We start from the raw sequence: 15182 nt of genomic DNA on the forward strand, positions 1-15182 counted from the left end.
ACCGAACTTTTATATATTACACAATACAAAAAACTCATGCAGCGTATTACCTTTGTAAAAATTTACAAATAAGCATCACAATTTATTTGAATATCCATATCCCTAAAAAGACAGGCCCTTTTTTTCTTAACACCATGAATCAAGTGTATGAACACGACCACCAGAGGGGGAAAATAACACCCTCGTCACAATCCATAAAAGTAGTACTTTAAACTTCAACCCACAAAGCAGCAAAAAAGCTGCAGGTAGGCCCGGCCTATGAGTTGTATATTTTCATGCAAAAAATTCCCTGTTACGAAGGAAATAAGCTGTGGAATCAAATATAAATAAATCCCCAAAAGTCTTGTGAGAGGTGGATTGAAGTTTGTGAAAGAAAAGACATCAACTGCTATCTTAAGTTATTAATCAGAGTGATGTGGCAAGTGTGTGAGTCAAGCATGAGTAATTGAACTCATATCATTGAAGGAGGCAAACTGTCCTCTTTCGATTTTTGGCCTGTCATTATCTGTGTTAATTAACTCATGAGGCCAATTAACCCAAGGACCTGGACAATGTGGGCTTCAATCCATAAAATATATTAGCACATTGATGTCACATATACATGCACGTGTCTGTGTATTAATTGATATTGAAAAAGGCATCTTGTTTTTTTTTTTTTATTTGAGTAATAAAATAAAGATATCTACGAACATTTATTTGCGGTCATTCTTCCACTATGTGCATTGCCAATGAATGGGAATCAGCCCAAGCTCTAAATGAAGTGAATGTATTTATTGTTTCCTTGTCTCAGTATATGTTGCTGGAATAAATAGTTGAAAAAAAATCTTACATAAATGTAGTACAGACATAATTCTTACACCACATGACTGATATTAAGATCATGATACGATAATTTTTCATTTTTGGGATACACAGTTTTTGTTTGATTGACTTAAGAAAGGGACGACATAATGAACATGTAAGAATGCAAGATTATAGCCAAATGTTAATTCCCATCTTTGGTTTCTTACTCAGGTTGAGGTCTAAAAACAGGGGATAAAATCAATATGGCAACTGGTGAAGTATGATGAAGCCCAAAGAAGTAGTTGAATGTAATTAAAGACACTAGACGACTAGACTGTTCCTTCACTGCTTATGATAATTAAGACGAGATCACAGTTCTACTCTCATCACGTGTTTTCCGGCCTCTTTACAATTTGACCTTGCCACCTTACTGACTGGTGGTCCTGTCAAGCATGCAAAGTCACGGACTGGAATGATTCATGAGACAAACGCTACTACAGACCTATCTGACCATTGACCTGCCCGCTGGTCAGTGCCATCAGCCACCCATAAGTGATTCATTAAGGAGTCCTAAGTGGCTTTGGTCTTCCTGTCACACTTTAAAAGGAGATCTGGGGAGCATTAAGAAGATATTACGGGAGTGGACCAGCAAGTGAAAGCATCGGAACCAAAATTAGACAAGCTGTAAGAACAAAAAAAAAGCGTTCTTTTGGCTTTGTGCTTTTTGGTTCTTAGTTTTGTACAAGTTAACTTTTCCTCCTGTTTCAGTGAAGATGAGCGGAGCAACTGTGTCCCTGTGCCTGTTTTTCCTCCTGTCTGGATGCTCAGCGTGCTACATCTCCAACTGTCCTATTGGTGGAAAACGCTCCATCATGGATGCCCCGTTACGGAAGGTGAGCTGTTTTGTCGTTTTTTTGAGGATAGCTATCCAATACAACCGAAAACTAGAACTCCAGGTATGTCCGTTGGAGTAAAGTGAAACTCTAATGTTCATTCGTTCATTCATTCTCTGTACCGCTTATCATCACAACCGCACTCCTTTTAATGTAAAGTGTAGAAACGTATTGAGTAAAGAATAATCTTTGCTCTAACTCAAGAATTACTGCGAATTGTCATTGACAAAAGGAGGGCAATATGTTATTGTACAGAACTCGTTTCCTTCTCTCATCGTACTCCAGTTTTCCGTGGCTTGACTAGTTGATAAAATCTTTTGCAAGAGGGTATTTATATCAAATTTTCTGGTTCCTTTGCTCTTTATTGAAGACAAGATATTATTGTGATGAAAACTGCTGTACTGCAACATCATTTGACATTTTGGGTGAAGGGTTAGCACATTACTTTTCTATTTCTGAGGTGAAGCATTTCGTTATGGTTTGTCTTACTGCTTGGGGGGACTTATACTTGCTTGCTCTTATAATATTGTTTTTGTATTATGATACAAATTATTTTTGAACAAAAATCCAAATGTTTTTCATAATTTCAAGAACAAATGTAAGCCAAATGAACCTTTACAATTTAAAACAGCACATTCAGATTGAAAACTAATTTAATATGAATAGCCTGTGACTTTAATTACAGTAATCCATCTGTTTTTTTTTTTTCATGTACTATCTGATAATATAAATAAATGATTTTTAAGTGGCATACCATTTTGGACAAAATGTATACGAGATGACTTCAATTTGGTTCCTTATTTAATATGACAGGACAACTAGGGAAAGAATCACAAATGATGCAAAACAAAGCACAGTGAAAATATGTTTTGACTAAAATCATCATTTGCTCTTATTAGTGCATGTCATGCGGTCCCGGAGATAGGGGCCGCTGCTTTGGCCCCAGCATCTGTTGCGGGGATACCTTCGGATGCATTCTGGGCTCCCCAGAAAGTGCTCACTGCATAGAGGAGAGCTACTTGCTCACCCCCTGTCAGGCTGGGGGGAAGTCCTGTGGCTCTGAGGGAGGACACTGCGCTGTTTCTGGGCTCTGCTGTGATGCCGGTATGTCATTTCTTGCAAAAACTACACTATGTATTGGGGCTCAAAATATGAATTGGAACAAAAACACAATGATACAATCTATATTAGTTTAGATGAATACTTAGACTGAACCAAGATGAACAAGCAAAAATGAGAAAAAAATACTAATACATATTTCAATTGATTTTAATTTAATTTCTTTTCGTCCAGTTATTATTTTATTTATTTAATTTTTTTGGGAATGAAAAACATTTTCAATTTAACCTGCTGTATAGTTTTTGAAATTTAGAAAAAGACGAATGAAAAGAAATGTGAATGAGCAAAAAAAAAAAAATCATTATAGAAGTTTAGTTTTAAGACTATTTTTCTTGACATAAAAGATCGCTCAATTAAAAGAAAAAACTGAATTGTGAAAGCTGTCATGATATTGAATAATTTGAAAATGTTAGTTTGATGACATATTTTTATTGTTGATTGTAGTTTGCAGTGGTGTTGTCATCCATGATAGTGTTTGGTTTATTGACAGCCTTTATAAAAGCAGAATTGTTGACTCACCTCTTCCAACCTGTAGATGTTTACACCAAAGTATGCAGTTGTTTTAGCTTCCCTTACTAAGAGAAGCATATTCTTGTATAGAAAGGGTTCAGTGACCTTGTGACCTCCATTTGTCAGCATAAAGGCTAAGCCAAAAAAGCTGATAAGAGCATAGACTGATTGCACTTAAAGACCTTTCTCCTCTCCACCATTCAGAGAGCTGCGCCGCAGACCAGTCGTGCCTCGTGGACGAGGAGGCGGCCGATCAAGTGGGCCAATACGACGGCGGCGACCCCGGTGACATCATCGTAAGGCTCCTCCATCTTGCAACCCACACCTCCCCTCATCGACTTGCTCAGTGATTTCACCCTAAAGGGACACCCTGTAGATCTTCCCTGCATATTACTAGTCGCCCATTTGAGCCTCTTATTGTCTGTTGATTTTTATGTATAAAAGTATGTGTATAATGACAATCATCCAGCTAGCTTAGATATTAAAAATAAAGTATAAACAGTTGTGTCTCCTTCATCGTCTTTCAAAGAAAAAATTGCACCAATAAAGGGTTTGTTTGAGAGCTTGGCGCAACTCAAACATAGAAGACATTTCAAATCTTATTAGCTTTGATGAATAAAATTGAGTCTGCAATGAGCACAGCATGCATTCTTTTAGGGGAATTGCAAAATAATATTTTAACTCTAACTGGAGGAAACCACCAAAACTCATATTTAATGCAAAGACTGACACAGCAAAAGCCTTATCAACCTGAACTCTTCCATCAAATTTTATCTTGCAGCCATCTCTGTGTGGTTGATTGGTAACAATATCAGTGATTATCTACTACGAGAGCTCACCTTTGATCCGTTTGTCTGTGTTTTGACACCCCACATGTGTTCAAAGTCTTAAAAACTACACATATTTGCAAACACGATAGTGACCAAACATTTAAAATAGTTGGAGGAGTGGACAACTCAATCTTAATGCAAATAAAGATTCATTTTCATGCAGCTTATCTCCTTAAATTGAACTTATCATGTGAGTAAAGTTCACACACAAGCACACTCATTTTGGGTCAGACCACATAGTGCAACCAATCTAGTTGCCATTTGAAACACAACTTTGGAGAAAGACAAAATATTATGAACATTATTCCTCTTTTTCCCTAATTATCTGCAAGTGGCCTGCTCCCTCTGTAATGGGAGACAGCTGAAGTTAATGATTGGGGTGTTGCCAGTGTGTGTGTGTGTGTGTAGTGTGAGTGTGAGTGAGTGTGTGTATATATAAGACGATGTGCCAGCAATTTGTCACTTCACCTTCACTTGCCTGACATCATGTCCTTCTCTGGAAAGTACCAACTGGAATCCCAAGAAAACTTTGAGCCTTTTATGAAGGCCATTGGTATGGTTTATTTTCTTTATTCCTATTGTTGTTACCCAAATGACTACCCTCCTGTTAGGTCCAGGTCTCAAATATTTATCATTGAATATAATTGTAGGTCTTTCTGATGAGCTCATTCAGAAGGGTAAAGATGTCAAGAGTATCTCTGAGATTGAGGAGAATGGAGACAACTTTAAGGTGACTGTCACAACTGGAACCAAGGTCCTTGTCAACTCTTTTACCATTGGGCAGGAGGCTGAGCTTGAGACTGTCACAGGTGAAAAGATCAAGGTAAGACTTAAATTTGGATAAATTTGCTTTTTTATATTAACTTGATCTGTGGAAGCAGTTTTTGTCTGTGTCTGTTTTTGTTTGACTTCTTCTGGGTCTGTTCATTTTATAAAGGGGCCTCCATGTTTGTACTCTTGGAAGATAACTCTTAGGAATTGGTGAAATATTTTTTTTTTAAAAATGAAAACTACCCCCCCTTCCCCAATGAATGCAATATGTTTCTTCATATTTTAGTTTGCTCTCAACTTGATCTTTTGAATTATCCTCAATTCTATACAATTGCTTCATTAGAAATCTGAATTGATAAAAGTACAAATCAACAGAACTAGAATTTTTGTTTTTAAAGGTCCACTGAGCACGAATGTGCCCCTATCCATTTTGACATTCAAGTGTGTTGACAGTAGTTGTTCATTCTCTGCCCTTTTTGTTGGTTTTGTATTTTTATTTTCATATAACTTTCCTCTTTTGCCAAGGCGGTGGTTCAGCGTGAAGGCAACATGTTAAAGGTTTCCCTGAAGGGAATTGAGTCGGTCACATGCCTGGATGGGGACACAATAGTCAATGTAAGTGTTGTGCTAAATCAAATTCCAGAATGTTTCAAATGTTAGCACACTTTAACATTGTCTTGTTTTTTTCCAGACCATGACACTCGGTGACATTGTATACAAGAGGACGAGCAAACGCATTTAAATCTGCACATGGGATGAATAAATATGTGAAAAGGCAAATTTTTCTCTGTCCATGTTTTACAAAATTTCTAACAGTTGTTCATTCAAGTTATCCAAAGTAATCACAAGAAAAGTATTTAGTGAAAAGTGACTATTTTATGATTTGCAATAATTAGTGTTAAAGTAACTGCCACTGAGTATTAAATTCAATGAAATTTGGCATGGTCTGCAATTAGACAAGTACATGAAATTATATTAGGAGTTCCTGAAACATTGCAAATTTTATTGAACTGTTAAGCATTTCAATTATGAAAACTTCAGTGTGCGAACAGCTTAAAACAGATGAAACATTGTGAGACTTGTGACATAATTTAAGACTACAGTCTGACATGACTGCCAGGCTGCTGTCTGTGAAAATGGTATAAAGGCCTTCTTACAAATATTGGCAACATTTGTACACTTTAAAATGTAGTTCACTCTCAACCTTTTTAATGCTCGATTGCTATCTGACTGTTTGCTGTCAGAGAATTTCTACAGAATATTGCTTGCTTATACACATTTCAGCAATTGTATACTACTACCAAAACTGATCAATCAGATTAATTTAACTTACTGAAACACTAAGTGAAGATATCATTTGTGACTTTTGCAAAGCAAGGTTTAATTGGGGGGGAAAAAACGCCAATACCACAACGTGTAATGGAATAAAAAACTATAAAATGGCTGTCTGTTCCAAATTGTGATATGAAATTACTGAAGCTTATGACAACTGAGGGGCAGTCAACTTTGTTTTAAACTAATGCATGTGATTTTGTGTAAACCTTTTCATTGATTAGCAGTCCAAAGTTGGCTCAGATAACCTCTGTCACACTTCTAAATAACTAAAATGTTGAGTGCAGAAAATCACTTCCTTGTCATGCGATTGAACGGTAAACTGTGAAAATGTGCCACAATTGCTTCTCAAGGCATATTTAATGTGAAACAGGGTAAGCACGTGCTAATCAAGATAACAATTGGATGGGATTATTTTTCTTTTTATTTCCTTCTGTGGAAGAGATTCTTGATGCCTTCCTCCACAGACTTGGGTTCATGCATCATAGTCATGGGTCTGTTCTTGAGGGCTGCCTCTCTCATACTGTGGTAGACGTATTCATTCTGCTTGAACATGCGCAATTCCATCTCTGTCTGCACGCGCATTGACTGCAGGGGGAAGAGTGAAGAACAAAGGTTATAGAAGAGGCAGGCTTTTATTTGAATACCAATTTATCTTCAATTGTCACTTCAATATGGAGCCATCAGCAAAACATATTGTCCTTCTTGGATTCAAATTGCTTTGTTCGGTGGAAAAAGTTAAACATTTTGGTGGAAACACTTAAAATACCTCCAAGTCCTTGGTTATGGGATGGGTGGGGCCATGTGTAATCATGAGAATGGCATAGGCCTTGCATACCATCCCATGGGCAACCTCGATCAGACCGGCTTGCCAATGTGTGACTCCGGCTCGCATGGCTGCCATCCCCAAAGTGGGATTGTTGGGGTGGTACAGCTTCCTGTTCGCCAGCAAAAGATTGGATTCAGCCATTAAAACTCTCCACTTTTCAGTTAAAAAAATATCTATTAGAAAACCGAGACATTTTTATAAAAAACAAACTTCTAGTCTTACAGTATATATTTAAACTTGGTATCTTTAGATGTTTTATGAATATTATTTTTCCCTTCATTATGGTTTTGCTCATATTGTATGAAGATTATACATGTAAAATTAAAATACAGAATAAAAAAATATACAGTATTTTTTGAAAAAGATATTTAAATTTTTTTGTCATCACTTTATTCTTGTGAATATTGTCATATGATACATATTTCTATAGTAATATTGTAACTGTGGTAAATTTAAACTAATATGACTATTTTTATAAAACAAAAGGCAAGTATAGTTACAACTGAAGTAAAAAGTGTCAAACTGAGCCATACAACTTGGTCTCAGAATCAATGCAGAAGGCTATGTTGTACGTACATGTAGCCCTCAACCATTTTGCGGGCATATTCGGCAGCATCTTCAAAGTGTTGCAGGTAGGCCTGCACCTCGCTCAAGGTGCTCCACATCCTCAGAAGGTAGATGTGAGTGTCAGCCAGCACGGGCTCCGTTTTCTCTATGCATTGCGTGCAAATCTTTACCACCTGAGATGTTACACAATGCAGGATCAAGTATACTGTGCACACTGGAAGAGATTTTAATCTCACAAGAAGTCATGAAGTGTTCACCTCGTGGTAGTCACCCTTTAATCGGGCCTGTTCCATCTTGTCCAGCTCTTGAAAACAGTAATCGGTTGATTCTTTCACTTGCTCATTTGACGGCTGGAAGAACACAGACATACGGAAAAAATAGTTCAGTTAACTCTTATTTCAAATTACAAGTGTTTAGTTTTCTCTCCGCCTATCTTCATAAGTAATTATGATTTGATGTAAAAGTAAGCCTTTTTGGGGTAAAAGTACTATTTGTTCTCAATTTAAAGGATTTTGTCAGTGAAAAATGGAATTGAATTGAAACCCTAACCCATTATACAAGTAAAGTGTGATTTAAAATCCTTTAAGTATTGCAATTGGTAATAAAATAAAAATAAACTTGGTAGGTATGAAGCCTGGGCCCATATCTATTGATAATTGCAGCCTGATTAATTATGTGTGGACTAATTGGTGACTGTTCTCTGTAGGTTAAGAATTATCAGAGGTTCCACTCACATGTTTTCTTACAACAATTACTTTTTCTCTTTGTATTATGTATGATTTAGTTTTACTAGCTTTAAAACTATTTTTTAGGGTTTTTTGTTTTAAATAGAAACATCACTGAGTGATTTATATGAGCAAATACATTATTGTAATATATGTAACTATAATTGGACCCACAGATAAAAAGCTTAGCTCATCTGGAAATAGCTTTGCTTTAAATAGATTCTTTCACCATCTACTTCTCATGTTTCCATTATCAGCCGAGACAGTGCCCCCACTAAACAAATGCAACTGTTCAAGCCGGGCTACCACTTGCATGGTGTCATTGTTCGAAGAAAAAAAAAAGAGAGGACAACCTTGACGTCGTCTTGTTCTCTGCCTCCCATCTTCAGGTCATCTTTGATGCGTTCCTTGCAGTGTTGGCATGTACAATCAAAAAAGTACTGGGTTTTCAGCATCCTTTGCCTTTCCTCTGACACATTGAGGAAGTCCACGTAGGAGACAGTCAGTTCCTCGCCCTCAACGATCTTACCCAAAGAACGCAGCTCAATCCTAACGGAATAACATAAAAGTTTTGTTATGTCGCTTTCCACTTCAGCCTCAGTTTTTTTTTTGTTGCTGATTATTGTTTTAAAATGATGATTTCATTATTTGTGCGATGCTGACTCTTGATACATGCTGTGGTTTTTAGTCCAATCAAGTGAAAGCTAAAGGGAAAAGCAGAATGTACAGTAATTTGTGTGGATGATTATGCATCTTAGACACAATGTAGAGCTAAAAGCTAAAACAATTAGATCTACTATGTTGATATATCTATAAGGAGATATACTGAAACAGGTTAGCACATTTATAGTGTGTTAACAAAAATGTATATAGGGGGACCTCAGAATGACATACAGGTAGGCAGTGATGGGAGGGGAGGCATTGAGCACTGCATTTTTTTCAATAAATTAGCCCATACAAGGACTTTGAGGTAACGCACCTCCGTTGAGAATGATACAAAGTATTCACAGCTGATTGACTGAAAGATAAACAGGAAGCATTTTTACGCAGACACACGCACGCACAAACGCACACTAAACACAAGATCTCAATAAAAAAACGTTGTCAGTCCCATTAGAATGTTAAAGCCCAAATGACCTACTTTCCATGGTTGAGGATGACAGTGCAGTTGGGCCAGCAATCGTGATTGATCAGACACAGATTAGGGAAAAGACCCACCCCTACTGCCTGAAGACCTCGCTGGTCGCTCACTGTGAAGCCATTGCAGTTAATCTAGGAGGCGAGAAGGGATATAGCATCACTTTTGAAGGGGATTTATGTATCAAAGGAATTTGATTTGTGGGCAGTTGAGCCAATACATCAAGTGTGAATTTAAACTAAATCATCATTTTCTGTCTCAAATCGGTAGAACTGTAAAGTACATTGTTCTTACAAGTCTTTGCATCTTCCACTCAGTTATATTCTCTACATATAACAACCTACAGTCATCATGGAAATTTTACCTTTGTATTTTTGATTGTAGTAAAAAAAAAGCTTACGCACCAGTCCAAAGACATGCGAGATGACTTCAGTGGTGTGTTGTTTGCTGTTGCGAGGCCAGTAGTCCAGGAAGTTGTGAACATCCACTTTGAACTCCTTCAACTCGTCTTCTTGCATGTCTTCAATATGGTCCTCCAACTGGTCAAGCGTGGTCAGCTGAGTGTCAGACACCACTCCACCCTCCTTGTCAAAACGCCACATGATGCGAGCCACTAAGCTGCACAAAGAGGATAATTATATTATAGGACAAAAGGGAAAAGTGTTCATATAAAACCAATGCATGACAAATGACCAACATACCGAATGTTCTCGTTGGGCACTTTGCCGTAATTTTTGATAGCGGCACATTCTTGCTTGTGTTCGGCCCAGCCAGCCCGTTGGCAGGTGCGATCGCAATAGTGAGAAAACTTGCATTGGCCACACCGCTGTAGTTTGTCTTGTCTACGGAAACAGCTGTGGCAAATGCGCTCTGCGAGACTGAAAAATATAGATGAAACACACACACAGCAGACATTCATTTTAGTAAGATCCTTATTGATTTTTTTTACTATTGGGTATGCTAATAATCGAGAAAGTTGACCAAACATCCACATTTGAGACAGTGAGAAAACAAACACTACCATCAACACATTTTCAGTGGACTTTTAATTAAGTAGACCTGAAATGTTATCCCAAACATTACAGAATGTTTTAATACTTAGTAACCTTTTTTTGCAACACCATTAAGGCAAATATTGGAAACACTGAATAACCTGCAATTGCCTGGTAATCTGTTCAGGTTGTACCGCATCTCCTGTTCGTTATTTGCTGGAATAGGTACCAGCACCCCCAAGACCCTCGTAAGGATAAGCGGTTCAGAAGATTAGTGAATGAATTAAAGTTGAAGACCTCTATGATTCCGATGATAACATTCTATCCCCCTCACTTCATTGAGTTATTTAAAAAAAAGTGTACATTTCTGCCCTTCAATCATAGCATAATTTTAGGACACAAAATTTAAGCCACCACAACGGTACCTGTCAAATACAACAGCAGCGAAGCTGGGCTCTGAAAAGATCACGTCACCTGCCCAAAATTCCTTGCTAGCCTTCAGACCCCTTCCCTTTCCAGGTGAGTCAAATACTGTCACGTTCTCCATGACTGCAGTAACGCTTCCTTGGATGCTAGAAAACTAAAGGTTTATCCAGCTGTAAGGAAAGAGAGCAATGTCTTGCTGGTGGCAGATAACTAAGTGCTGAGTTGGGGGCTGGTGTGGTTCTGAAACCCAAGCACCAATCCCCTTCCTCGAGAGAGACAACTGCACATTGCGTAGCAAAAGTACTAAAATAGCCAGCAACTTGTTGAGCTGGAACACCAACCTACAGACCATGGGCTGGGGGTCCTATTGTCTGATAGTTAGCAACCTTTTTTGAGAACACTTTTTTAAATTAATGTTCATCCAAAAATACCTCAATGCAAACCACCCTCACCCAGTGAGCCATTCATTTTTGTGGAGGTGTGTACAAGTGTCAACTTAAAGGACGGGAAGCCCCCACAGTTCTAAAGAGTTGGTCGGTGCCATGTTTCATAGAGTTATTTTTGTCCCTCACTTGTTTCTGTCTGTCAGGAATCTTGGGTGATATAGAACAGCTGCGAGAAGATTGACACACACAACTTATAGATCCTCCCACTAAATATCTGCCTACACCTTCCTACATAGGCGGACAAAGAGATATTCACAAATTCCAAGAAATAAACATTGTGATGACAACGACAACCCCCCCAACTACAATCATCAGCTTTGTTTGGATTTATAACATCAACAATTCAGTTCTGTTCTCCTAGCAGTGTCAAACAGTAACAGGCAGAATGAATAAATTAAAGAAGGTACAAATTTAAACTGTGGCATAATGTATTTGACCATTTTTCTTAAGTGATCTGCTGTAAGATTGTTTTGAATGGTCACTGTGTGAATGGGCTTCTTAAGAGATTAGCAAACACTTGTTTACAGTGCATAATTTGACAATAGTGTATCTGCGATATTCTGGCAACCAGTTCAGTGACTCCTGCCTATAAATAGTTAGCTGAGATAAGCTCCAGCACCCTCTGAGGCCCTTGCGAGGATAAGCCTCAGAGAAGATGGCTGAGTGAATGAACAATACTGTGTATAATGGAATAAAGTAGGAATGACTTTCTACCATTAAAAAGCTTACTTCACAAGTTCCAAATGAACTACAACCACCTGGCTCTCTCTAACAACTGTCTTCTAACTTAAAGGCAACAATAAGTCTGCAGTTAATATAATTAACTAACCTTTAGGCGAATTAAAAATTGGGCTCTGAGATTGCACAATGGAGGAGTTGCAATTTTACTTTTTATTACTCACCAAGAAGAACAGAGTGAGTGAAAATGTGTGGCCTTCATCCAGGTAGTCAAGTGAGTGAAATTTTTGAATCTAAACAAGACTGATAGGACATACAAATCAAACAAAGTAAATCTGGCTGTCCATCACATAGTATTTTCCACCGACTCCATACATTGCGTTCAGAAAAGCAGATATGAGCCACAAAAAATAGTAAGTCATTTTAACCATTTTCATACAGCCCTAATACATACATAGCGTATTACAGAGATCACAACTCAAAGAAATCAAGGTGTGATCCTGTGGCAAAGTCATTGTCTAGAAGAACCCCCATCAACTTGGTTGCAGATTCCATGCATGGGTGAAGGTGATAATGGATGCCTGTCAGCCTCTGAATATCCTTCTGCATCTCTGTGTCCATTGGCCCTGGCAAAATAAGATTAGAGAATATCTGAAAAGTCAATCCCCGACACACACACACTCCACCGCAGCTATAAATGGCATTTTTTTTCTATATAAGTGGTATTAGGTTTTTTTCCAATCAAAATATATAGTCACAATAGTCTTTCAATGTTTCAATAAGTTATTTAGATGAATAGAATTAAAAGATACATATAAAATTAATTAACTACCCAATCAGAAAAAAATATACATAATTAAAAAGAATGTGTGTGTGGGGTGGGGGTGGGTAGGCAGAGTCTGTCTTTGTTACTACTGTGCGAAACCATTTATATTTTTTGAAATATTTTCAAAATATAAGTATGCAGATACCTGGAGAGTAGCTAAGCACTTTGACTTTGGGATTTTCAGCTGCCAGAACCCTGAACATCATTTCCCTGGCTGCCTTGGCAGTGCAATAGAGCACCCAAGAGGGCATTGCCTGCAGTGCAAACATTGAAGAGCAGTTGACCACACTCCAGCGTAGTCCAGCTTGTGGCGGAAAGGCCTGCAACACTCCGGCGGTCAGCGCCAACACAGAACTGACATTGAGAGCTAGGTAGGAATTGACCCGATTGAGCTCGGTGAACCTTTCAAATGAGGAAATGTCTCCCAATGAGGCTGTTGGCAAAAATAACAGATGTTGATAAATTGATATTCTTATTGAGATCTCTTTGCAAAGACATAAAATATCATTATATAATTGCTGAGCTCTGTCAGTGGCCTGTAAAAAAAGATATAGTAGGTAAACTCCTTGAAAAGTAGATCTTGGAGCAAAAACGTTTGAACACCCCTGCAGTAAGTCATATCTTTCCAATAATGTGGTATGTTAGAGGTTTAAACAGTGGATTGCAGGTCAGGTGGTTGTCATTGGTTTAACACTCCTGATTTAGACAAATCCATGACAGTATATAAAAAAGAATTGAAGCTAATTTTCACTTAGTAGCCCAAACATGCATAAGGATCTATAAAAGATTTGGTCCAATATGGCCCTCTACAAATTTATACTGTAAAGTCTCACCGGCATTATTAACAAGCAGCACATGGTCAAATTCTTTGAGGCTCATCTGTCTTGCCATGTTCACAGTGTCCTCCACACCCTCTTTTGTACTCAGATCTGCTGCCGCAAAGTCTATAGTGAGGTTCTGCCTGCCCTTAAGACTTTGCTGCAGTTCCTCTTTCAGTTCAAGGAGCAAAGGCCCGGAACGAGCCACCAGCAGGAGCACGGAGCCCGGCTTAAGATAGCTTGACACCTGAAAAAAACACATGACATTGTCTCTTCAATTTTGTTGTCTTCCTAGACAAGATGAATACTTACAAGTTGTGCAAGTGCATGCCCAAAACCCTTGGATGCTCCTGTGATAATGCACATGCATCGTCCTAAAGTTTTTCCACTTGTATGAAGAACTCCAGACATTTTCTTCTGACTTCTACCTTACTGGATGGTTGCTGTGGAAAATGAGGAAGCTGAAACCAAAGTGCAATGACAGGTCAAAAGACTTTAACTCGTGAGATCTATGTGAGTACTGCAGTACTTTTATAGGTCCACGTAAACAGGCAGCACAAAGGGAATTTTATGCTCTACTTTACAGACTGAAGTCTTTTGTATTGGTTAGTTTTTACATGGTACAAAGTAGTAAGAACTAATCAATCGTTCACATGTAAAAGTCAGCATTAGAGTAGCAGGCATCAGCTAAACTCCAAAATTTTACATATTTCTTGATCTAAGTAAGCCATTTTAAACCTCGCAACTTTGTTATTTAATGTGACATAACCCTCCAGACTACAAGTAAATAATGAGCAGAAAGAGTTGTAGAAGAAAAATAATTAAGGTGCGAGGATAAATGATAGCTCATAATAATTAAATACAGAGCTGCTGCTCTTTTTTTTTGCCTGATACGCTATCATATGGAATCAAATTGTGGAATTAAAATTAAAAAGGAACTGCCTGGTTAAAACTATTATGTTTTAAATAAGGGGATTTTTGCCTGGAAGAAGATCCAAATGATCTGAATTTTTAAGATTGTGTCGACCTCTTGCGACCAATAGTTAATAAAGCCTCTGTATAGAGAGCATGCAGCATTTTTCTATGCAAACGCACTATGACGTCATACACTAATGTCTTCAAGTTGAAAATGTGTTGGTTGTTTTTTCTGTGTCAATCATTACTTAAACTAATGATGTAGAGAATAAAAAAAAATCTCCTCACCATTGATGAACCACTTGGCACAGACGTAACTGGCAGACGCATTTAACGCAAGAGTAAAGACTGCATGAGGCCTTTTTTACACTATTTCAATTTCGTGTTAAGCTAAACGTTTAATGCATAACTAAACTGGGTTGCAAACAAGCCTAGTGTAAACCTTATTATAAAGATTGTACTTTAGTATTGCAGAAAATAGTAAAATGTTGCACTTCCAATGACAAAAAAAAAAAACACAAAGTACTATACCATTAACCTGAGACATTTCACAAGATATTTACTGGCCTGCCCCGGCCCAGTGG

At 37.9% G+C, this 15182-nt stretch overlaps 4 protein-coding genes across 6 annotated transcripts; 2 read left to right on the forward strand and 2 right to left on the reverse strand.

Annotated features, from left to right (window-relative positions):
• The first annotated feature begins 1394 nt into the window (after positions 1 to 1394).
• Positions 1395 to 3812, forward strand: LOC144195341 (isotocin-neurophysin IT 1-like). 2 transcript variants are annotated; one of them, XM_077714910.1, is made up of 4 exons: positions 1395 to 1467; positions 1552 to 1676; positions 2576 to 2780; positions 3510 to 3812. In XM_077714910.1, the coding sequence occupies exons 2-4, from the start codon at positions 1557 to 1559 to the stop codon at positions 3653 to 3655; spliced, it is 471 nt and encodes a 156-aa protein (XP_077571036.1). In that variant the 5' UTR covers positions 1395 to 1467; positions 1552 to 1556; the 3' UTR covers positions 3656 to 3812. The 2 variants fall into 2 exon arrangements, with proteins under 2 accessions (XP_077571036.1, XP_077571035.1); XM_077714909.1 differs by having other exon boundaries at positions 1425 to 1676.
• Positions 3813 to 4525: 713 nt separating this feature from the next.
• LOC144195551 (fatty acid-binding protein, liver-type-like) lies at positions 4526 to 5686 on the forward strand. Its single transcript, XM_077715269.1, has 4 exons — positions 4526 to 4688; positions 4786 to 4958; positions 5432 to 5521; positions 5598 to 5686. Exons 1-4 carry the CDS (start codon positions 4622 to 4624, stop codon positions 5646 to 5648), a joined length of 381 nt encoding a protein of 126 aa, XP_077571395.1. The 5' UTR covers positions 4526 to 4621; the 3' UTR covers positions 5649 to 5686.
• A 950-nt stretch (positions 5687 to 6636) lies between these two features.
• On the reverse strand, positions 6637 to 11244 carry LOC144195554 (histone-lysine N-methyltransferase SMYD1-like). Of its 2 annotated transcripts, XM_077715273.1 has the most exons (10): positions 10915 to 11244; positions 10199 to 10375; positions 9902 to 10115; positions 9501 to 9631; positions 9339 to 9377; positions 8713 to 8908; positions 7892 to 7984; positions 7644 to 7807; positions 7008 to 7176; positions 6637 to 6826 (listed from the first exon to the last, which is right to left on the reverse strand). In XM_077715273.1, the coding sequence occupies exons 1-10, from the start codon at positions 11034 to 11036 to the stop codon at positions 6662 to 6664; spliced, it is 1470 nt and encodes a 489-aa protein (XP_077571399.1). In that variant the 5' UTR covers positions 11037 to 11244; the 3' UTR covers positions 6637 to 6661. The 2 variants fall into 2 exon arrangements, with proteins under 2 accessions (XP_077571399.1, XP_077571400.1); XM_077715274.1 differs by lacking the exon at positions 9339 to 9377 and having other exon boundaries at positions 6638 to 6826.
• A 1138-nt stretch (positions 11245 to 12382) lies between these two features.
• LOC144195786 (sepiapterin reductase-like) lies at positions 12383 to 14129 on the reverse strand. Its single transcript, XM_077715630.1, has 4 exons — positions 13996 to 14129; positions 13699 to 13930; positions 13011 to 13298; positions 12383 to 12665 (listed from the first exon to the last, which is right to left on the reverse strand). Exons 1-4 carry the CDS (start codon positions 14092 to 14094, stop codon positions 12511 to 12513), a joined length of 774 nt encoding a protein of 257 aa, XP_077571756.1. The 5' UTR covers positions 14095 to 14129; the 3' UTR covers positions 12383 to 12510.
• Positions 14130 to 15182: the final 1053 nt, after the last annotated feature.

The sequence above is a fragment of the Stigmatopora nigra genome, chromosome 4, assembly GCF_051989575.1.
Source record: "Stigmatopora nigra isolate UIUO_SnigA chromosome 4, RoL_Snig_1.1, whole genome shotgun sequence".
NCBI lineage: Eukaryota > Metazoa > Chordata > Actinopteri > Syngnathiformes > Syngnathidae > Stigmatopora > Stigmatopora nigra.

What these genes read in the sequence shown, in the direction of transcription:
- LOC144195341 (XM_077714910.1), top strand. Translation starts at nt 1,557, where the DNA reads ATGAGCGGAGCAACTGTGTCCCTGTGCCTGTTTTTCCTCCTGTCTGGA. An exon ending in TGGATGCCCCGTTACGGAAG is followed by an intron (nt 1,677 to 2,575) that starts GTGAGCTGTTTT and finishes TGCTCTTATTAG; the next exon opens with TGCATGTCATGCGGTCCCGG. An exon ending in TGGGCTCTGCTGTGATGCCG is followed by an intron (nt 2,781 to 3,509) that starts GTATGTCATTTC and finishes TCCACCATTCAG; the next exon opens with AGAGCTGCGCCGCAGACCAG.
- LOC144195551 (XM_077715269.1), top strand. Translation starts at nt 4,622, where the DNA reads ATGTCCTTCTCTGGAAAGTACCAACTGGAATCCCAAGAAAACTTTGAG. An exon ending in GCCTTTTATGAAGGCCATTG is followed by an intron (nt 4,689 to 4,785) that starts GTATGGTTTATT and finishes ATATAATTGTAG; the next exon opens with GTCTTTCTGATGAGCTCATT. An exon ending in ATGGGGACACAATAGTCAAT is followed by an intron (nt 5,522 to 5,597) that starts GTAAGTGTTGTG and finishes GTTTTTTTCCAG; the next exon opens with ACCATGACACTCGGTGACAT.
- LOC144195554 (XM_077715273.1), bottom strand. Translation starts at nt 11,036, where the DNA reads ATGGAGAACGTGACAGTATTTGACTCACCTGGAAAGGGAAGGGGTCTG. An exon ending in TCTCGCATGTCTTTGGACTG is followed by an intron (nt 9,632 to 9,901) that starts GTGCGTAAGCTT and finishes CTCGCCTCCTAG; the next exon opens with ATTAACTGCAATGGCTTCAC. An exon ending in GAGAACAAGACGACGTCAAG is followed by an intron (nt 7,985 to 8,712) that starts GTTGTCCTCTCT and finishes GTGTTCTTCCAG; the next exon opens with CCGTCAAATGAGCAAGTGAA.
- LOC144195786 (XM_077715630.1), bottom strand. Translation starts at nt 14,094, where the DNA reads ATGTCTGGAGTTCTTCATACAAGTGGAAAAACTTTAGGACGATGCATG. An exon ending in GGCATGCACTTGCACAACTT is followed by an intron (nt 13,931 to 13,995) that starts GTAAGTATTCAT and finishes TGTTTTTTTCAG; the next exon opens with GTGTCAAGCTATCTTAAGCC. An exon ending in AGTGCTTAGCTACTCTCCAG is followed by an intron (nt 12,666 to 13,010) that starts GTATCTGCATAC and finishes TTATTTTGCCAG; the next exon opens with GGCCAATGGACACAGAGATG.